Here is a 24052-nt window from a genome sequence, read left to right as displayed (position 1 = left end):
ATAACTCCTCCATTTTGAACCATCATCGGGCGATAATCCTCCATCCCGCTACCAATCAACACCGTCATCCAGATTTCTCTTGCTCTCTCCCCATTCTCATTTCAATCCTTGGTCACCTTGCAGGGCTAAGCGGTTGTGCCATGTGGCCTCTTCCTCTCCTAAATCTGACCTTGCTGGGGGTTTCATTGGGCTGTGTGCATTAATACTGGACATATTAGCGCTAATATGATCCTAGCATGTAGTCAGAGCCTGAGGGGGAGCTTTGATTGTCTGAGCATTAACATTAACGTCCACATTAACTTATCTGCCTCATCACTCCCTCTGTCTGCCCATTCTATTTCTTTGTCAGTCAACAAATTCCCTTCCTCTCTCCCTCTCCTCCTCCTCCCCTCTATCTCCAGGCAACGACAGAGTGACGGAGATGAGTCACATGGCGGCGGGTTTTTTTGGCGCTTTGGTGGCAGCCCGTCCTAAGTTCCTGTCCTCTGTGACAGTGTGCGAGCCGCTTGCCTTTTTCTCCGTCCTGGCTGGCCCCAGCTCAGCCTGTCAGCCCCCATGATGATCACTGGCTGACATACAGTACAACCTGCTTGGTGCTGTCAGACCCACTCACATCAGCCCCTTAACCAGCTTGCCACTCTGCCTTTTTGAAGTCGGGGGGGGGGGGGGGCACTTCATGTGTTACCATACAGGGCGGCTGGGGTGGAGCTTCTGTGTATGTATGAGTTGCTTGGTTTGAGTGTCAAGCTGCTGTTATATATATGACCAGAGATAGAGTATTGAGGAGCAGGATACATGATGCTGAGACAGATTCTATTCCCTTCAGGTGCTGTCGGGTTCCTAAACAGGGAGTGCCCATCTTACTCACCTTGAATCTTTCAAAATGGGGACTATGGTTTGAGGCTGGGGAAGTACACAAAGCTGCGCAACGAGTTAATCTATCACACACTTTTTAGTGTACACATGCAGATGTACAGAATGTATAATTTAAGTTTCCCTGTCATCATGTGGCGTTTATTGGGGTCTGTTTGAGAGACAGAGACTGTGTGTGTGTGTGTGTTTCCACCTGTTACATAATAGAGTGGAGGCAGATTGTGCTGCCTTGCCTGCTACACTACAGCCGCTCTTCAGTGGGAGTGAGAGGCCACAGCTTGCCTCAGCTCTCCCTATTCCACAACCTAGGACTACTTTTTGTTACGGCACTCAAAAAACAACATAATATTACTGAGACACGGAGAGCGTGGGCAGAGGTGTTTTCAAGTAGAAGGTGTTTAATGTCAGCAGTGTGACTGAGTGGACACCGAGTAGAGTTTCCACGGTTGTTGTGACGTGGATGAACAACTATCAGCCGATCGTTGGTTTATTTAGTGTGTGTGTGTGTGTGTGTGTGTGTGTTGATTATTCAGGTGTTAAACTTAACCTTCCTCCTGTGTTAACTTTCTGTTACTATCCATGGTGTTAGCGGGTCGGTTTCGACCCGTGTCTGAAATCAGCTGTAAAAAACACTAAAAACAATTATCTATCATCCTTTTTGTTTCTCATCTCTTGGTTACCTTGTTAGGCTTCCTTATCCATGAAAATATTGTTTTTAATATTTTTGGTGTAGGCGGCTGGGTCTTTTTTTTGTCAGTATGCGCCTCGATTTCAATTTAAAAAATGGTCAAATTAACCTTAAGAGAATCATATAAATAAATATTTGGGTGTTGTGTTACCTGATTATTACTGAGGGGTATGAGAACACATTGCTTAACTAAATTTGTTTTATTTATTTTTTTAATATTATTGACCTTTTTAACATCTATGGTGTTACTGGTTAATTACGACCCATACATATTTATTCCAGAAAAGAGCAAAAAAAACTTTTATTTCAGCATTATACAAACACAATGAAAACCAGAACAAGTCACAACACAAAATATAGATTTGTAAGTTCAAATAAACAACAACCAATCAACAAATCAAACCAATCGAAATCAATTACTAGTTCCAAAACTAGTAAAAAAACTGAGTAAAAGTCTCTGTGTGCATGTGTATGTGTGTGTGTACAGATGTGTGGCAAAGAGCAACACTTTCAGTGTTCTTTGCAGAGATATTTCTTGCAGGTAAAGCACAATACGTTTATCTCTCTGTCTTTAGTGCTTCGGCAGACCTGACACCTCTTATTTCTAGAATCAGGTGGCCATTTTCACCAAAAACATGATCCAAAACTTGGCTCACTGTATATCTCCTCATTTTTGAATACTGCAAATAGGAAATGTGCACTCTGCAAGTCACCAACTCTATACTGAATTGACCTCACATGTCTGAATATGCCCGTCTGTTTGTTTCGCTTTTATGCAGGTATAAGGGCAAAACAAGTCAAAATGAGAACCTCCCCAGAGCTCACATGATTGGGAGAGGAGCTGACTGTCATTGTGTTGGCTGACAGTGCACTTATGATTTCAGTTTTGGCTCTAGTTATTGTTTTTTAAATCTTATTTTATGACCGGGTCGAAAACGACCCAAACACCACCAGTGTTATAATTTCCACCAAAGCATTTTATAATTAAGTCAAACATTTTTAATTTTGTTGAACTAGAGGTTCCTGACAAAGTCAAGAAATCTTGATGCAATAAGTGGTTCTTTTATGCATTTGAAATCCAAAACGGGTCGGTGGCGACCCTAACACGAGAGGAAGGTTAATGACAGTGAAGGGAGGGGATTGAATGAGATTACTTTGAACTATTCGGTTAAAGCCACTACGAGTAACTTTGTCAGTTGGCGGCCCCTTTGGACAAAAGTGGTAGTATTTTTAAGACGCCAGCTGTCGTAAAGCTGTTTTCTAGCATGTGCCGGCCGTGCGAGTGTCAAATGATTACGACGCAATATAGTGCATGATGTCCGTGTGTTGAAAGTGTTAGGGCACCAGACTCTTTTCGGCTCCGTGAGAGTGGTTAGTTACCCTGCATCAACTAATGCCAGTCAGTGCTACACGCACCTGATTGCAATGAGTTGATGCAGGTTCACTAACCACTCGCACGGAGCTGAAAGATTCCGTGTCCTCACAGAAAGCGAATGAACGAGAGACGGTAGTTGGTATGGATCACGATGAGGTAATGTGTTTATGTTGTTGTAAATAATTACTATTTCAGATGAATAATGGTCATCTGATGATGGTGAAGCAAAGTAAACATTCCCTGTGTTCCGAATCCGAGTTTCTTTGCACTGATGGTCTTGTTTGCTGTTAAAGGTAATTTATGATTATCAGAGATAACATGAGGCTGTTTAAAAGATATTTAAATGTTATTCGTAGTGGCTTTAAGCTCCAGAGGCCATGTGAGTTAGAGAGGAGAACAGTTCAAAACATAAACCCCAGGTCAGTTGTTGTGCCATTTGGTCGGGCATTCACTTGCTTTGGTAGCCTGGCATTCCCAGACCTGCCACTAGGCGCTGGCAAATTAAATTTGCTGCGCGTGTTGGTCTGGACACGCTCCGTTGAAGCTTATCAAGAAAACCAGAAATCTGGCGGGCGCGCCAGAGCCCCTTATATGGTACTCTGGGGAGGACGTAACCGGATGACGACAGTGACGTGCATGCGACGTCGAAGCCGTGATAGTAAACATCAGAGATGGCTGCGGATATGTTGTGTGAGTTTGAGACTGCTTTGGACTATTTGGAAGACGGCACTCAAATCTTTCATTAGCAAGTAAGTGGAATGTTCTATTTTGCCGACCGACAACGGCAAACGTTTAATTTAACAGTTTAACAGCTGTTCGCTAAACGAAAGGGGCTTACGTCGCCTTGTGCATCGCTCTGATTGGTTGTAGTGCTATCCAACTGCGTGCAGTGGCATTTGAAATGCACGAGTAGGAGCCACCCCTTGAGTTGGAAATTACAATTGATCGTCGCCAGACCCTCTATCGTTCAAGATATCAGGGTCTGGATTTCCAGGCTATTGCTTTGGGGCTACTGATGCTAAATTGTATAAATCCAAATTATGATGAACTATTGATATGGGATATTTAATAGGGCTAACCTGGTAATGTAGTCGGGCGTTTAGATCGTGTCCTGATCAGGTGATAGGCTGAAGAACATGGAACACATGTTGTTACACGTGAATACGTTTCGATATATTTTTGATATAATTTAATAGTCAATATGGACTGAAGAACTGGACATTTTGTTAAGATACATGTTTCTCTATTAAAGCTGGGGTATGTGATTTTTGATTGGTCAAAGTTAACATGAGTTTTACACTTTGACCAATCAGAACGAGGCTCCGATTCTCTGTTCTTAATGGCTGTTGGGACTGTCCATTCACTTTGGCACGACTTTGTTGGTGTAGAGCGTGTCAGCAAGGGACCATAGGGGAGGGACCAAAGAGAACAAGTGGAGCGGTTGAGGTATTTGGATTCGAATCTCTATCCCAACTGCCATTTCTCCCCAAATCCTCCACCCCAGCTTTAAGCAACTAACAACACTTACCCTAATCAGTGCTCTGAGGGCTCACCCTCCCCGCACGCCTCCTTTTGTGTGAGTGAGTGTCTGAGAGTCAAAGGGCGATTCACAGATCGAATTTATTGACTATCTGGATCACAGTAATAGCTTGAAACACACCTTTTTAATGTAGCTGATTATAGGTTGTAGATAATGATCTCGTGCTGTTTTATTATCTGAACTATTCATGCTTTCTAAAAAAGGCAGGTATACCAGGTTGGTTTGTGTTGGACACGCAGGTGCGCTGCGCAGAGCACATTCCCACTTTCCCCCTGAATAAAACGGAGGCTAGAGCTTCTTTGCGCTCCTTCTCCTCTCCAACTGGACTCTTGCACTTTTTCCTTTTCTAACTTTTACAATGGCACATTCTGTTGGGGTGGACACGTTCACTGTCACACCACTTTGTCCACCACTACGAAGACAATGACAACTGACTTATGGAAATTATTTAGTTAGTTTGCATGGGAAATACGCACAGTCCAACGGCTCCTCCGCCCCCCACATCTCTTCCTTGTCACTTCCTTTGTTTTCCCAAAACAAATTTTAAAATAAATCGGCACATTTTGAGCTTTGCCACCGGCACTCCATCAAGCAATCGATCCAGTGCCCATAATACAGAGAGGTCCCAGTGGTTCCCATTTGGTCCCCCATTAGTGCGTATAGCTCACCTCTCCATCATGGCGCATCATTAGGATACCGGGGGTGGGGCGACGGCAGCCTGTCCCGGTAAGGGGAGGAGAGAACACGGAGCAGAGGCGGTACTTTCTCCGCGGCTCGTTTCTCGGCGCTGGAGAGTGTGGGACCAGGGCTGGAGAGAGACCGCCGGGGAGCATCAGGAGCACCAGTCCAGCACGGAGCCTCGCCTGGCCGACCGCTGCGCCGTGCACTCTTCTCGGGGACTGCACAACATTCCTGTGAAATATAACTGCTTTTAATGGCATGTGGCTTGTAACTTTACTTCTGCTGTATTCTTTGCAAGAAGGTAGGTTGCAAATGTCTCTTATCAAGTGGTATCTTATCTGCATGCTGCCTCGTTTCCAGTGCAATGCTTAAGTTGACTGTGCATGTTTATTAGCGGATCCGGTTGATAAATGTTGCTGGAATGAATTGGTGGTATTCTCAAGTCCCACAGGGGTCTCAAATCAAACTCTAAATTGCCTTTTGGAAGATGACTGCCAACTTTTTCTTAATGTTTTTAGATAATGCTTTTCTGGTCAGGGTGCATTTTTCCCTTGAAGGAGAGGTCGGATTCTTCTTAGGTATGTGTCTCATAATTAATAGCTGATAATGAGATCCTAAAAATGATCTAATAACCTTATCACTCGGCCTACCACACAATCAATATGCATTTAATTTGAATGAACAGCGAAGGGACCAAACAGTGCTCCAAAGTGCACACTGCGTTCGTTAAGATGAAAAAGGCATTTGCATTTCGCATGATGAATGTGTAGAGGTGTCGTGAATATGGAGGCTGTTGAATAGAAGGAGATGCTGATCAGGATCTGCAGGCGCGCGCACGGATAGACGGGCGACCTCGAGCGCTGATGCTGGACACACAGCTCTAGGCTGTTTACTCGCAAAGGTGCAAGAGGGCAGTGGAGTTTAGTGTATTTTGTTGACTTTTTCTGGCCCGTCCCCATATAGCTGCAATGTTCGAGCCCGTGTGTGTGTGTGTGTGTGTGTGTGTGTATGTGTGTGTGTGAACGGGGAAGGGGGTCCCTAGGGGTTAGAGCATCCTTTCTAACATTTAATTGTTTGGAAGGAACACTAAAATAGTGCATAAATACCAGTTTATGTTTGTGTGTTGAAGTGTGTGCCCGCGGCTGTGACAAGGGTCAATACATTTTATGTGTGACGTGTGAACTGATGCTGGGGGTATTGAGTGCTGGCCTTTAATTAGCTTATAATGTGCCCCAGTTTGATATTTAAAAGACGAGGCTATATATTAAGGTTTATTTTCTTACATGCAGCAGTGCCAGTGTATGCAGACTCAGTTCTTATCATCCCTGGTCTAATTATTCATCCACCATTTTCTGTGGCACCAGATTCTACTGATTGGCTTCGCTCTAAATACTGCAGATGGAAGAGAATGATTCAGTTCGCCTTTTTGAATATACAATTAGTGTTTTGTTGTTATATAATAATTTGAATCACTTTATAACGACCACACAATGGGTGAAAAAAGACCTAAGATGTAATTTTCCACCTTATTTTAAATCATTTTTCTTTATGCACGGCGATGTAACCGAAGGTGTCTGGTTACAAACCATGTTAGTTTTACATTTTAAAACAGTGTTGTGCATGTGTTTGTAATTGTGGGCAGTGTGTGTGTGTTCTAGTGCTGGTCTTCATCATTGGCCTTGGCAGTGCCCTCTGCCAGGCTGCAGCTGCGTCGAGGACTTCTGTGCTGTTTTTGTTGTATGTAATTGGATTACAGGGTCTATTTCGATCATACACACTGTACATCGCCCTGTCCCGTGACTGAACGAGATGTACTGTGTGTGTATGTGTGTATCTGTGCATGTGCGGTGTGTGTGTGTGTGTGTGTGTGTGGTGAGGGGAGGAGGGTTGGGGGCTGCAAACAGCCACTAGAGCGGAAAGATTGCTTGAGATGGGAGAGATGTAGATAACGCAGTGGAAAACAAACTTCAATTTTCCGTTGTTTTTCAATGCCATGTTTTCTGCTCAAATCAACTGTGATGTCTTGCCTCATGCGGTGTATTCTAGATGTGTATTATTTTTTAATAAACTTGATTTTAAAGAGGAACGGTAGGTCTATTATCATACATGCATATGCATTAGTACTGCGTATTTTCCTGGCTTGGCCGCGCCTCCCATAATGGCACACAATTATTTGCTATACTTTTTTATTTACACCATGAAAATATAGTTTCACATAGATTTTTAAACGATTTTTTTCTTTATCTTTTCCCCTGTCGTTAATATGACATTCATTGGCTTATTACTGACCGTGTGTTGATTTGGTTTGGATGCACACACCTGCACCCATGAGTGCGGAGAGGAGGAGGGTGAGAGGGATGGATGGATGGATGGATGGAAAGGGGCAGAGGTGGAGGGGGACATACACTCACTCTTCTTTGTCATGTTTTGGCAGGTTGCTTGTCATTTTATGGAAATAAAAATGAGACAAACTCAGCTGAGGGCTGTGTAGGAATCTGCTTTAAGGCCTGACAGGCCAGAACACAGCCTTAGAAATTGCAAAAGCCTCAAATAATTAAAACAATGTCATATAGGCCTGTATATTTTTAAATTGGCTATATTTTTTGTCAGTCGTTTGGTGTGGAATTAACGGAGATTTAATCAGATTTGTACACGTTTCAAATATAATTGACATGGAGTGATAGAGGTGGAGGGAGAGCTCTTGCTGTACTTATTTAATCAATTAATGTGATTCCGGTGAGAACCAGTTCGGCCGAGAGGCCCTCTCGACGTTAACCCGACGTTAAACTGAATATTCACAGTGTCACAATGTTGACATCAGTACACTGTCTAATATAGTGTGTGTCTGCACTTTATTGTATGTGCATTTGATGGACTAATTATCGAGTTTCCCTTTATGTATTTATTGTGCGGTGTGTGTGTCTCTTTGAACAATCTGAGCATATGAATTATTGTTCACTTTTTCGTGATTCAGTAAATACCACACCAACTTCCACGACCATTTCAATTCATGTGTGCGGTGTGAAGCTGCTGTAAAGTCACTTGTTTGACGTAGCCTAGTCTAGTTGACAATATTATCTAATACCTTTGCAGGGGACTGTGTATTATTGAGACCGTCCTGAGCCGCTGATCTGCGGCGTTGCAGACCACGGGCTGTGCGTAAATTTGGGATCAAAACAGATAGCGAGAGAAGTGCTTGGAGGGGGAGCCCAGTAATTGCGGTATGAGTCAGACTCTGGTGGGTACTAGGCTACACCCAGATATGTTGCGTCTGGATTGAACGACTGAGGTTTTATCAGCTGATGGAAGTAGCATGCTTACAACTTAGCAGTTACTTCCCTTCCTCGCTGTCTTTAAATATCACGTTGTAAAGTCTGGGTGAAGTGCAGTGTGACATATTCTTCGAAATTCACTATTATGTGTCTTTTTCAGTGAAAGTAAAATCGATCTGTGCAGGAGAATGGCAGTCAAGGTAAAGGGGGGAGGTTATAGCCTATCTTTGGTATTTTTTTTCCCAATTTCACGTATTCATTGAAGTGCTTCTGGTAACTTATCTGGAGTAGGCTATCGTGCCATTAGACAGTAAACTAAGTGAAACCCATCACCCCCTCTCTAGTTTACAAACACCCAAAATCAGAACTATATGTAAATATTTGTTTGCATTCCGTTCACGTTGTCATATCTTACTGAGATGAATACATTGGCTGTATAAATCACATCCAATCTTCATTGTGCATGTCTCCAATAAATGCACAATGCTTTCCCCAAAGTCGCATTAGATAAAAACGTGAAAAAGGCCTCCACTTTCTCAGCTCTGACTCCCGCTGTGCCTGCACAACCTGTCAGTTTTCTAGGAGAGAGACCGCTCCGCGGTATAATAGCTACATGTCACTCTCAGGTTAACTCGCCTCCCTCGTTGTGCTCCGGCGAGCAAAGCCTGTTTTCATTGTCAAGTGTTGGTGCCCCGCGTTTGGCATTTGAACCGTGCAGCACAAACACGTCCATCTCAACAATTGACAATCGGTCTCTTATTCCATCCGAACATTTAGTTTGTCTTGCCGGTTGGAGTAAGGTGATCATGTTGTGGTTATCGTGAAGACGTTAACAGAGCCCTGGACTTGAATTTAAACAGGAAAGTCTCCCACAAAAAGTGCTTTAGGATAAATAAATGTTAACCATAGGAAAGGACTGGGTGAGAGGGATCCTCTTTTATAGAGTATTCTTATTTTTAAATTGCCATGGACCTATTTGAGAGTCTGGAATACAGCTTGCTAGATTGAATCTATGTAGTTATCACGCACTACTCTAAATACTATCCCAACTGTCTATATGTTTATCATTATACAGCTGACGTATTCCATAGCAACAACATCGTGATTGCAATAAGCTTTCACACAGAGAGGTGCATTTTGACCGCTCACTCAACAGGTTTTACGCGCAACAGTATAATGTCCGGTTATTCGGTGCCCTCTCCATTACGCACGGAGAAAGCTTGATGGTCATGTCTTGAACAAAATAAATCCAGTAATACAACTTTAGCCTCTCTATCTCTGTCTCTATATGTTCTGCTTACTATGAAACAACGTGTGGCACTCTCTCTGAGGGAGAATAGGTGGTGAAAAAAAACACATCTCTTCAAATCTGACAAACAGCAGAAATCATCCTTTTGATGTACTGAAATGGCCGCCTAATATTTAACTGACACTGTATAAACTGTGTGTAGGGGTTGTTTACCAGCCTCTACTCCCTTTTTCCATGTGTGTGTGTGTGTGTGTGTGTGTGTGTGTGTGTGTGTGTGTGTGTGTGTGTGTGTGTGTGTGTGTGTGTGTATGTGTGTGTCTGTCTGGTGTATTCACATCCCTAATATCATGCCATGCAGTTTTTCTTTCTTGACTACAATGTTTCTCCCAATGAAATTACACCATGTTAGTAATCATTTCCTCCCTGGTTGCACGGAAAAGCCGACACACATTGTCACGCAACCCTAATGCATATATCATTCCAAAGTCATTGTATAGCAAATGAGGCTGCACCCTCTATCAAACATGATCATATCTTTTGCCTTTTATGTTCTGCCATTTTTCTGTAGCATCACGGCAAGGGGACCGGATTGCTGACTTCAATGCTAAAGCTGTTATTTTGCCTGAATGTGTTTTGTGTGCTGTTATCTGTGGTGCTACTTGGTTCACATAGAAAATCTACTCGCTTTTATGAACGTATATTATACAATCTGAAATGTATTTGTGTGACTTTGTGTGTTTGAAGGAGAGAGAGAGAATTTTGTGTGAGAAGGAGAGGAAGAACAAGAGGGATTTATAGCCCTGTTTTTCTATGCACGTGCGTGTGTGTGTGTGTGTGTGTGTGTGTGTGTGTGTGTGTGTGTGTGTGTGTGTGTGTGTGTGTGTGTGTGTGTGTGTGTGTGTGTGTGTGTGTGTGTGTCTGAATGAATGTAGATGAGACAGAAAAGGCTGCATTATGCATAGCGGTTCACCATAGGCAATATCCTTGCTTCTCCAGCATACATATTCATACTCCATTTTCATATCCACTGCAAGAACAGGATAACAGTGCAAAGAAATACTTGAGTCAAAATAAAAACAGAAAAGGAAACACAGACATTAAGAAACGTGAAGGTTAAAAAAAAGATGGAAAAAAGGAACAAATACAGAAAAGTTTGTGCAGGGATTCAGCAGACAGGAAAGATGGGTGGAGACAGAGCCTGGGGCTATGAAAGGACTCTGATACCATCTGAGGTTTGATGTTGCCCAAATGAGAGAGAAGAAAAACTAGGTTATTATACTTCATGTTAGTTTGCTTGATTATTAAATTCAACTGTTTGTATTGTTTTCTTTAGTTTACCTATGGATTTTTTTACATTTGATCCCAACTTAAAAAAAAGTCTGGGTTGAATAATTTGTTAATGTCCTTAATCTCTCTACCTAATGTGGCTCACTTCATTTTCCGATGTAAATAATGCATATGATTCCTGTCCCATTAACAAACCTCAACTGTCTGATCCTAAAGAGGTCAAGGCTTCAGGGAAGATGAGAAACACCATTACTGTTTGACAACAAATTACGACTCATCAGTCTAACATGTTACACATGGCCAACAGCTTCAGCCTAGGCTCCCCAAAATGACAAAATTTGGATCGTTTTCAGGCAGATGCCTGAACTTCTGAACCAGTTTCAAATTCTCATCCTTACTTATTCCATTTTGATGTGTTGACATCAGACTGAACCATTACTGTAAGAAATTTGGTCGGCATTGTAATGGTGGTCCTCTCTGCTTGAGGCCCTAATCCATGCAGTGTTGAACAAGGCTCGCTTCCGTGTGGTTGTACACGTGTATGTTTACGCGCATGAGTGTCTGTATGTGAACTCGGTGACCTGAATTCATACTATAGGACAAAGCGATTCTCAATAGCATCATGAGCTGCTGCTTTTTAGAGGCATGCCCTCTGAGTTTGAGTTGTTGTATTCAAGCTGTTTTGAATGACTTTGAGGCCATTTTTGATGACATCATGATTGTGTAAGGTTTGTTTATTTTTGAACAGATGATCCTGTTTAAGAGCATATTGGGATAAGCAAGGGTTTTGAACCTTGGGATCAGGATCTTACAATATAGCAGCACAGGCTATGAAAGGCATATTTCTGCTACATAAAGTGACGTTAAATATTCTAACTTTCCTTTAATTTCTTATTTTTCACTTCTAGATCTGTTACCCCTTTATGACTAGACATTATTCAGATACATTACTGTTTCATTAAATTAGTCTCAACTGGGGAGTAAGTTGACATTGCTTCATTTGCAGTAGGCAAAAGCCAAAAGCTTGGGAACCGTCAGTATATAGTAGAATTACTTAGAAGGGATACTTTTACCCAAGGCAGAGGTACTTATGCAGTTACCAGGGAGAACCTTAAGAAGAAGAAGATTAATTCAAAATAAAAATCGGTATTTGATTAAATAAATTGACATAGGACATATCCATATAGTTGTGTTTAGGTGGAATCACAACATACAGCAGTGATGCTGATCTTTAACCATGGCATTACACTTCAAGCCATGACAAGCTGAACACATGCTTAAACGTCAAGCTTTGCATGAAAAATTGTTATGCCAGTTGGCACACAAGTCATAATGTAAGAAGTAATAGATAATTGGTTGTCACATCCAACTGATGCCTTTGCAAGTGATAAATGAATGATGAAGGAATATTTGACCAAATCTACAAAGTAAGAAAAAACATGGACACATTCAGGATTACTTGGTCTTGTATGCCTTCACTTTCTAGAGCCAAAGATCTGACACACAAATATTTTGTGATAACTACTATCAAACAATTCGAGGAGGTCTGTTATAAACTAACAATTGGAAGAATACATAATTTTGTGATTATCGATATGAAAAAGGATGATTCTGAACGCAAATTATTTTACGGTGATATTGTTTCTTTTATGAGTTTTTTTTAACTGCAATAAATCTTTTTTTTTTACATGAAAATATTCTCCTTCTAAGAATGGTATTGTGAGGAGAAAAATTTGATCTTAAACTGTGTCATCCGAGAGAAGTGGGTCACTGGTATAATCTGTTAACATGTTCCTCCTTATTTAATCGCTATGGAATCACTTTGTTTTGTTTTCCACACCTAGCCGATTATACTGGTGCTCTCCGTGGTGCTGAAAGTGCAGATCAGTCAGCCTCGCAACCCGTGAGAATGATTGACATGGATACCAAGATGGTTTGAACTTGACCTGAATTCAGATTTTCGAACACAGAGGATCTGCTCCAATTTTTGTCTGCTGGTAGGCAGGAGAACAATGGCTCTCTCTACCTCCTCAGTACCTCCTCTGCTGCGCCCAAAACAGTGATGGCATCTTTCCCCTGCACACCTCAGCCTCCGCTGCTGGCTGACTTTGACAAGAAGTACTGAGGCAGTCTATTTAACATTAACCTCTCTATCCCCTTGACCTTACCACACACAGATGTGTGCACACATACACACTCACTCACTCACTCACTCACTCACTCACTCACTCACTCACTCACTCACTCACTCACTCACTCACTCACTCACTCACTCACTCACTCACTCACTCACTCACTCACTCACTCACTCACTCACTCACTCACTCACTCACTCACTCACTCACTCACTCACTCACTCACTCACTCACTCACTCACTCACTCACTCTTTTTTTCACATGTTGGTTACATCCAGACACCTTTGCACCTGAGCACCTCTCCCCACAGCAGTGCGATTACAAAGTGGATAGACACACTGTGTGTGTTAAATGTGAAAGGAGATTATGTGGGTTTAACTCTCTGCGTCTGGCATACAAATTCCAATCGCTTTACATTGCCTTGTCTCTAGTGTGGCAGGAAAAAGGCAAAATTAACTGTGTTTGTGTCTTGGAGGGGTATTATGTAAGGGTGAAAGAATGACGGCATATGGGAAACGCAAAGAAAAAGACGAGAACCCAGAAAGTTAAGAGAGAGTCATGGAGATGGATGAATTAAGTCAGCAGATAACAGACAATGGATGAAAGAGTGAAAATTACCTTTTTCAGTTTTGGGTTTTAGCACTTATCCCTGCATTTTGCCTTAGAACCTTAAAAACAAAATTAACGTTATTAATGTCATGTCATTGTCTGTTACTATTTTTACCGGACAGAAAATATGTGAAAATGGTTTATTTTATCATCCGTATTTTTATCCGCCTTGCCATGCGTTAAGATCTTAAAAAGACAGCTTATAGGCCTCTGAGTCTCATTTTGTAGTGACTGTATATAGTTACTAATGACATCCATTGATATAGAGGATCTGAAAAAATTAGAGCCTAAATGACATCAGATAGTGTCTTTATATCTCCATTGATGTGTCTAAGCCAACACCCTATTTTCTCCCCGCTCACAGAGAATATAAGAGATATGGCTAATCCAGGCATTGTTGACACAAAGCGGGAAAAGGGATTAATTAAATATCATTGTCTGAGAACTTCGCTTGCTCGGGGCACAGCGTCTTCCCCTGGCCCACAGCCAAGCTGAGCTCAGCACTTCTTTTCTCTCCCTTACACCACCAACCACCCTCCCCCCATCCCCCTCCCACAGCAAGCGAGCAACACACACACACACACACACACACACACACACACACACACACACACACACACACACACACACACACACACACACACACACACACACACACACACACACACACACACACACATATATACATATACAAAAGACGCCTGGCTACACAGCTCTCAACGGGAAGAGGGGTGTTTGAAAAACAGGGTATATTGTGGTGTATCTTCCCTAGGACAACTTATCTGGCAGCAGCCCTTCATCTGTGCCATAATAATGCTACGTTTTTACAGCAAACATCTTTGATATCCACCTCCTCAGGCACCTTCAGATAGAGAGCTACCTACAGTAGATATAAAAGCCTTTAACAGGCCTTAAAATGTGCAGCAGTTTGCTATCACGCTCGTGTGAGTACTTTGTTTTTCCTGAATGACGGACGATATCGGCAGAATAGATGAGGGTGTTTTTTCCCCTCCTAATGGGGGGCAGATTTCCAAAGGGCTCTCTGGACACATATATTAGATTAGAGATATTAGGATAATGCATATGGGATGAGATGGGTGGCAGTGGTTTGGCACAAAGGGAGGAAGTTGTTTGGGTTGAGGTGACCTGAATGCCTGTAGATCCAGCTTGGTCACTGCGTGTGGGTGTCTGACTGTGCACGTTTGTTTTAGATCAGGCAGTATTTTCAGTAATATTAGTGAGTCATTTTAAAAATTGATTCCAGTGAACAAGTGAAAAGACTATGAATATATTGTGTATTCATCTCTAAAACATACAATGCTACAATAATAACAATGCAGTGCATATCAAATATGGAAAAACTCTCTCTGTACTCTAAGTATTGCAGCGTTTACAAATTAGTTACGCCCTCTGACACTGGCACCGGAGTCCAAGAAGTGCCCATGAAATGTTTCAGTTGTTGATTATAATTCTATGAAAAAACCTGGACTTACAGCAGAAGAAATAGAATCTAGGCGTGATTACCAAAGGCTTACCTCATTGAGATGAGCCACAGTGTTGTTATAATTACTCAGAATTCCTCATGGGGGTGACAGAAGTTATGCATTATAGCTTACATCCAAAATATCACAATTTTACCTCAGCAGTCACTAAATTTTTTTTTTGCCAAAAATAGTGACAGAAACACTCAACATTGCTGATCCATACTTTTACCAAACACTCCTTCTACACTCAACAAAAATATAAACGCAACACTTTTGTTTTTGCTCCCATTTTTCACAAATCTGTCTAATGTGGCACACCTGTGAGGTGGGATGGATTATCTCAGCAAAGCAGAAGTGCTCACTATCACACATTTAGACAGATTTGTGAACAATGTTTGAGAGAAATGGTACAATTGTGTATCTGGAATGAATTTTAGATCTTTAAGTCCATCTCATGAAAAATGGGAGCAAAAACAAAAGTGTTGCGTTTATATTTTTGTTGAGTGTACTAAACAATTACTGAATATATGTGCAAATAATGTGTAAATACTTTAACCTACATTGTGTGTGGCAGGTTAAGTGTAAGATGTTCTTTCATTATTTTTATGCTGGCAAATAGTCAAGTATTACCCTTTTTTCACGTTCAAATGGATTTTATTATCAATCACGTGTCACTTCAATGATGGAGCATTTGAGTTATGCCTCTGAAATGCACTTGATTGTGCACCTGCTCCACTTTATTCAAACCTGTCTTATATTTGGTTGTTGCCTGTATTTGTGTCACTGACCGACTCCCATTCTCTCATCCTCCACAGTCAACAGTGAGGATGTTGTCTCTACACGGCTGTACTTTGTGAACGCCTCCCTGCAGCGCGTGACCTTCTCCAGCTCGGTGGGGGTGTCCCTGCCCTGCCCTGCGGGGGGCGCCCCCCATGCTGTCCTGCGCTGGTACCTGGCCGCCGGAGACGACATTTACGACGTGCCCCACATCCGCCATGTGCACGCCAACGGCACCCTCCAGCTCTACCCCTTCTCCCCCTCCGCCTACAACAGCATCATCCACGACAACGAGTACTTCTGCACTGCCGAGAATCAAGCTGGCAAGATCCGAAGCCCCAGCATCCACGTCAAAGCAGGTGAGGGTTTTTAGACAGACTTTCTAGCAATCTGAGCCGATTGGTAAAAGGGGGATGGGTTCATTTCCAGGGAACTTTTACCACACTTTTTAAGGTATTTTCGAATGGTGACATTATCCCAATTTGATTATGTTTTTTGATGCCTCTTAAATCAAATACAAGTTCCATTGAACTATACCCAATGACACAAAATGGGAACTGTCCCTTTTTAAAGAATAATGAAGTACTTCCTTTCCAGGCTGTCCCCAGTACCTCAGTAGCTCCACTATTTGGCTACAAGCAGTACCTAGCTACAGCCTCACATCTTTAAATATGGTCACCCAAATGGCAGACATATTGGCCTCCTACACCGACAACTTCTCTCAGTGGGGGTGAAGTGTCTCAAAGCGCAGCGTCTTGACCCTGTGTAATAAAACCTCCCTGAAGGCACACACAGCCTCCTAGACAGTTGGTTTGGTGACCTGTCCTCCCTCCATGCCAAGGTCAAAGCTGGAGAGACGCACTGAACACACTGAGGGAAGGTGTTACTGCTCTTTCACACACACACACACACACACACACACACACACACACACACACACACACACACACACACACACACACACACACACACACACACACACACACACACACACACACACACACACACACACACACACACACACACACCATAAACACATACATATGACCTAATGTGATACACATGTATACAACAGACACACTTGCTGTGTATGTTAGCATGCATATGCACATGCACAAATCCACTCTGACGAACACACTTGCACGCACACCAGCCTGTGTGAAGCTCATGCCAGCTAGCCTCCTGTCTCCCAGTCTCTCCATCTGTCCATGTACTGGAAAGTCCCCTAACTACACACACAACCACACCTACACACACAGCCATTTTCGTCAAGCTGGCTCTTGGTGTTTAGTTGCCAGCTCTTTGTCAGGGTGTTTGGCAGGAAATATTTTGGAGAGTCAGCCACAGACATGGAAAGTTGTGAACAGAATCATGAAAAAAAGTGGATTTTCAGGTCATAGTAATAGCCAGGCAGATACTCTGACTGTGTTGATCAATCCTGCATGAAGAGTCAGCAGTTCCCTGCCCCAAACATAGATACCAACAAAATTATTCTCAAAAGATTTTGCCGGATTATCTTCCTCTCACCGACAACCCTCCCACAGCAAGTACACACAAGCACACACACACACACACACACACACACACACACACACACACACACACACACACACACACACACACACACACACACACACACACACACACACACACACGCACATACACACACACACACACACACACACACACGCATCCATATGGCCTGTGTGGTCTCTAGAGGAGGACAGTCCCTGCAGCGTGAGAGTGACCTTCCAGCCAGCCTCAGTGTTGGGATGACCTTCCCGCTTAAATAATTACAACAATTAATCAATTAAATGCTGAAGCAACCACAACTCCACAGCTCCATAACCAGGCCTCACGTGCATGTGAATGCACCTCATTACCTCCAGAGTCCTACACAACACACATGCTCAATCTCACACACTGACACGCTTCCACACATACACAACGCGGCAGTTGCTATGGGTGACAGAGGCGTGTGCGCTAGGGTGTGGCATGCCCTGTCTCAGGTGGCGCAGGAGAATGATGACAGCTGACGGCTCGCAGTGTGAAACCCTCCCAAAAATCTGCCCCACCCCCATTCTCCCTCGTCATCTGTCTCGTTCTACCTCTCTCTCTCTCTCTCTCTCTCTCTCTCTCTCTCTCTCTCTTTCTTCTCTTCACATCTTCACATCTCTTTCTATCCCTCTTTCTCACCCTCTCCCATGCATGCTGATTGTGGTCCAATAATAGCACTCGCACCTGTCTGGATAGCTCTACATTTATGAAAATCATCATGTGGGCTGCTTGTTTTCCTGTATATGTTTTTATTTGGCAGCCCCATTGCGACTCTAGTTTTCTTTTTTAGTTTTGACTCAAATGTCTTTGATAGCGTCTTCTTTTAAATGCCAATATTTGCCACACATTTGCCACACATTTGCCACACATTTTTTGGTTAGAAAACAAGTTGAAATTGTTAAATAGATTCCATAATGACGAAATTAATTGATATAAAAAGATACTTTTGATATAATACAAAAAAACTCACTACATGTCCTACACTTAGAGGTAAAATGGCCCAAATGATTAAAAACACTGGAATGAAGGGTTTTTATTTTATTTTATAATGAATACATCATCCAAACAGCATCCAAAATAATACATTATATCTCATCTTTAAACAAAATAGTATCTGATACCTGTAATAGTAATAATTTTACTTACATGGAACCACTTATCCATTGAAGACAGGGATTTTGTACCGATTCTGCTTTGAAAATAAATTATACCTACATTAACCCCTAATACCCAAATACTCTTCCTTTTAGAAGGAGAAGAAGGCAATACAGTGATGCTTGAAAGTATGTGAAGCCCTTGAACATTTTGGAATTTTATTCAGTTTAACCATTATTAATTCATTTTAATCAATACCAGTATTTTTTATATGAAATAACAGATGTTTGTTTATCAATTAAAAATTGTTCTTTTCCGGAAATCAATTGTTAAAACAGATAAAACAAATGATTTGCCAACTTTTGTATGTGCAAAAGTTTGTGAACCCTGAGCTGCATTGCTTAAATTGAGCAGGTAAACACAATCAGGTGGGCCAAATTGAGTGATGAAATGGACCAATGTAATGAGAGATCTTTAGGGAAGAAATTGGGCAGCACTAGATAAAACAGAGATCAAACCAGGTCAGTTTAGGCTCACCAAAGTGAACCCATACAGGTCAGACATGCCAAAGGGCAAACAAAATCTCAGAGGATCTCAGGAATAGAGTTGTGATGTTGCACATTTGTCTGGGGACAGCTATAAATTAATTTAAAAAAAGTTTTAGCTCCATCTGTCCACTGTGAGGCAAATCATCTGAACATCTGCCTAGAAGTGGGGTTCCTTCAAAAATATCCACGAGCGCCACACAAAAAGTCCACAAACTTTTGCACATACAAAGGTTGGCAAATCTTTTGTTTTATCTTGTTAAATTGATAAACAAACATCTGTTATTTCATATAATTTTTTTTGGTATTGATAAAAATGAATTAATAATGGTTAAAATAAATAAAATTCCAAAAGGCTCAAGGGGTTCACATACTTTCAAGCAGCTGTGTATGTTGACTTTCCAAAGACCTGATCTGTCAGTTGTGAAACTAAGAATTACGAAAAAAGGGTCAGAACATCAATGTTGCTGATCCTAACCCCTAAAGCAAAGCTTTTTGTGCATGTGTTACACATCCAGCACTTATTGCCTCAGAAATAAGGCCTTACTGTTATTAAAGGATCCTCTCTCCTCTCCTGTCACATCTGAGTATCTTTTCTCCAGTTCTTCTTCTTGATGATGCATCCATCTTTTTTATTGTTGGTGACAAGTTCAAAGACCCAATGACCTTTCACACGTGCTATTAGTCAGTGCAGTCATTTGAGAAAAATATTTTGCCTGAGTCCCAGGGTTTCATGTTTTGTGCAACCAATATCTTCTTACACGGAATTGATCAAATGAAATGAGGACACCTGTTCAATGAGCTCACCTTTTGTACCGTCTTAAACACACACACACACCTATGCAGGCCCGGGCCAAGGCAGCAGGTGTTTAGATCCCGTTCCACCATCTGCCCTCTATATATTTTTCCTAGCTTACATTTCTTATAATGCAAGTAAAGGGTCCCTGAACCTAATACACAAGGACTGCTTTTCTAATTCTATCCATTCAGTAATGAAACTCGCATCCATTAATTTCTCCTATTTTGCTCCTTTTCTATCTTTTTCCTTCCGTGTGTTTTTGCTGCTTGCTTTATGAATAAGTAAATGCAGTATTTGGTTTCCCTGTCGTTAATTATTGAAGTGACAGTGATACAAGACTCGCCTCCCAGTGCGCCCAGTGCACCAGACCCATGTTTTAGCTCGTTCCTAGGCAACCAGGCTGCATATAGTCAGGCATCAGCAACATCCTAATGATTCTGCTGCGCATGCGATGAGGGGGAGTGCAATTTACACACAAATCAGTTGGGCTACCATTTGCATCCTGTCACAAGGCTTAAGAGAATGAATATGTAATGTTTTTTTCCCCCTCTGTGTCTTTCATATCTTGGAAGAGGAACGTGTGTTAAATGACAATGCTATCAAAACAGTTGCCTCTTATTGAACATGGTTGGTTGTACACAAGGGCATGTTGCCACACATGGCTTATTTGATGTATTTGAATGGGGAAAGGAGTAGTTTAACAACATTTCCTGATAGGTTAGCAGGTATAGGATAAGCTGGGGTCAAACCACAGGAAGTACAAACCTCATAGGTACTTTGTACTATGAAGCGAGATTAATGGGTTAGTGAGGTATGTTTTTCAATATCACAAAGATGGCTCTCTTTAAACCTGGCTAGACCACAATGGTAACCAATGCTGCTTTACACCTAACCTGCTCAAAAGAAAGTTATGTTCAGAGTTTCAGATTTAAATCTGCTATAAAGCATCAATCAATCAATCAATCAATCAATCAATTAATCAATCAATCAATCAATCAATCAATCAATCAATCAATCAATCAATCAATCAATCAATCAATCAATCAATCAATCAATCAATCAATCAATCAAACCAAATCAATTCCTTTGGAAATGCAATTGAACTGATTGCAGGAGTGCCAGCATTGCAAGATGTTCTTGATTGAGGGAGAGTGTGTTTAAAAATGTAATTGACCCAATGGCCTTTGCTATATTTATATTTCCATTCATTCTCTAAAAGTGATATTTATTCTCATCGAGGGAATGCATTACACATGCACACTTGTTGAGCCGAATGTTTGTAATGATCTGTACAAAATCTGTATTTTGCCATAGAAACTTGGGTAGCATATATTTTTAATTTCCTATTTTATTAATCAGTATGGTGTTTACTTGCATATGAAGTGCAACTTAAAGTGCATAAAGTTTAAGAGCTCTTCAATGTGCAGGTTTCACATTACGCATTACTTTCTCGCTTACTTTCAGCATCAATGTTTCTTTCTGCTTTAATCATATTATTTTCTAATCTTCATAGCCCATCAATTATAATGACCTCTTCCTCTTGAATTAGGCTGCCCGCGATAGGTCCATTTTGTGCAGAAGAAGAGTCAAATGCCATACGGCATTGTGGTTTAAGCTTTTGTCAGACCCACTAAAACACACAAAGCCTGTCACGTCACATTTGCTTCACATTCCACCCCTCAGGTGACCTTGATTGGCTTTGAACCTCAGCTGAATTGGCATGGGATGACTGTCATCATTGCACCAAACATTTACAAGCTGTCAAGCTGGTTTTAAACGCTCAATGAGAGTCACAGTGGGCATTGGGGATTTTCCCTGGTATTGACAAGGAGCAGCCAGGTCAATAAGAGAGTGAATAAAAAATTTTAAGAATTGGCTCGGCCACAACAGCCGAGGCTACCCAGTCGATCCTGGTTATTGATCTGCAGGTAGATGGCATCAATGGAAAGCAGGGGATGTTTAAACAAAGGATTGAAATGAAGACTTGAATGGAATTATTTGTCCTTTGGCTTTGTCTTGTTTACAAATGAGGCTTCAGCTCACATTAGCGGCCCGTGTGTCAGGCGACCAAAGTGAGAATTGATATGCTCTCCAGAGGATATCTTACTGCAGCCATGAATTAAACATATAGCGTACAGTAGCATCAGTTACACTACAGTGGGTATTTTGGCATCCCAATATCCAAAGTCATAATCCTCAGCTATGTCGGCATGTACAATACAAGCTTAGATTTTAACAGTTTTGAAAGAACACTCTAAAGAAGTGGAACGGTAGTATTGTAGATTTTATTTGACATGGACATGACAATATCATTGGGCGAAGTGTATTAGCATAAATGCTAGTTTTCAACACCTGTCCACAGGAGGCTTTTTTTTAAAACAACAAAGCAACTAAACAAGATCAAATACTGTTGAGGGAAAAACTGATAATTAAAAGAATAAAAATGCAGAATATAATGGAGTACATAGCAGGAATATAATGATAGTCAAATATATATACAGTATACATAGAGTAAAGCAAGGCAGCATGATCAGACAATAAACCAGTTGTAAATTATTTGTGTAAGCACTGTTGATTTGGTAGGAAAGCAATGGACAGAATCGGACAAAGACTTGGGAGATTATACCATAGACTTTAAGGTGAAAGACTCCCAACCATTTGGACAAGGACATCGGCTTTGGTTCCACTGGGTTCCAGTGACAGTGGCTGCTGGCATAAAGCATTATTAATGATCAAGGAAACTGGCCTTCAGGCAAGGCGTTAATTATATCACTGGAGAAGAGGGGGGAGAGAGCGAACACACGGGAGGGCGGGGCCACTCCCTATGTTGTGTTTGTGTGTGTGTGTGTGTGTGTGTGTGTGTATGTTTTACATTGTTAAGTCATTACAGTCTTCATTTGTAATGGAAGCCTGGTTGCAGTGATAGATCTTTCTTTTTTTTCGATTTTGATGTCACAACCACTCACAAACATCAGCCATGCTGAGACCCCATCTGATTTCAGTAATTTAGTTTTTTCACCCCCATCTTACTCGTGTTACATTTTCATATATGTTGAAGTTAGTAGAGAAAAATGTGGCAACGCCCCTTTATACTAATGAGATCCTGTTGGAGGTAAACGCACACAGTTCAGCTCAGTTTGGTTTAGGAAGTACGGACCAATGTTCATTCAGTCAAGCTAGGATGCCCTTGAACTACGGTACCTGTCTCTCCTCACCAAAATAATCCATTAATCTAATTTCCATTAATTTAATTTCTTAATTTATTTAATGAAAATCTATGCTCTGATTCAGCATTTCACATTTCTCACTAATCTAAATGTGACGGAGTTAACTGGAGAGATAATTTGGTTAGCTACAGGCTACTGTTTTCATCATTAAGCCTGTCTTAATCACCACCATCTCTTCTGTACAATGGCACAGATTCACAGCCTAGTTCCCTGCATGTCATGTGCGTGGTGTGTGTTTTTGATGCCTGGCGCCTGCATGTGACAGGCCTGTCGGCCATGAGCAACCCCTCCACTCCTTGCCGTCTCATAGCATCTGTGGCGTTGTTCTTTAAAAGGCCAATGGCCACTCACTGTGTATCCCCTTCAACACAGTTCCATGTCAACACTCCTTAGAATCATAGTGTGACTTCACATTCGTGGCTAAAGAGAGAAACACTGGCTTAATGTGGTTGAACAGGACACCAGACAAGTTTGTTTACTAGACCTAGCCCTACATTTACTACAAGTTCAACTGGACAGAAGGTTGTCAACATGTGTGCTAAAGAAGAGTGAATTGTTGCATGTATATATTGCTGAAACATTAAAGGTGCTACAAGGAACTTTTGAAATGTTTTCCTCTGATGATCATGAATTACATGGAACAGCAAACGAGACCATCAGTGCAAAGAATGCTATTTTTATATAGTTTTTCTTCATGCATTTGTCATGGGTACACTCACCCAGCAACAACAGCTGGCGTCCAAAGGGGTTGCAAGAATGAACACCAACTGAAAGTTCCTCGGAGCGCCTATATAAGTGGACTAATCAATTTCATTTTGTTATAGTGATTATATGTATATATATAACAATTTTGATATA

At 41.6% G+C, this 24052-nt stretch overlaps 1 protein-coding gene across 5 annotated transcripts in view; it reads left to right on the top strand.

Annotated features, from left to right (window-relative positions):
* Positions 1–5400: 5400 nt before the first annotated feature.
* Positions 5401–24052, top strand: part of dscaml1 (Down syndrome cell adhesion molecule like 1) — a gene marked incomplete at both ends in the record, with an annotated part of 89120 nt that continues 70468 nt past the window's right edge. For 4 of the 5 annotated variants that reach the window (XM_080052988.1, XM_080052986.1, XM_080052989.1 and 1 more), the window contains 2 exons: positions 5416–5458; positions 16010–16330. In XM_080052988.1, the coding sequence (XP_079909114.1) occupies positions 5416–5458; positions 16010–16330 (364 nt within the window). Of the gene's footprint in view, positions 5459–16009; positions 16331–24052 lie in introns of all 5 variants that reach the window. The other variant, XM_080052990.1, reaches the window with a different exon arrangement.

The sequence above is a fragment of the Ammodytes marinus genome, assembly GCF_949987685.1.
Source record: "Ammodytes marinus genome assembly, chromosome: 3".
Classification (NCBI taxonomy): Eukaryota; Metazoa; Chordata; class Actinopteri; order Uranoscopiformes; family Ammodytidae; genus Ammodytes; species Ammodytes marinus.
The sequence above is the reverse complement of the archived record's forward strand: the minus strand, read 5'-3'. Positions and strand labels throughout refer to the sequence as shown.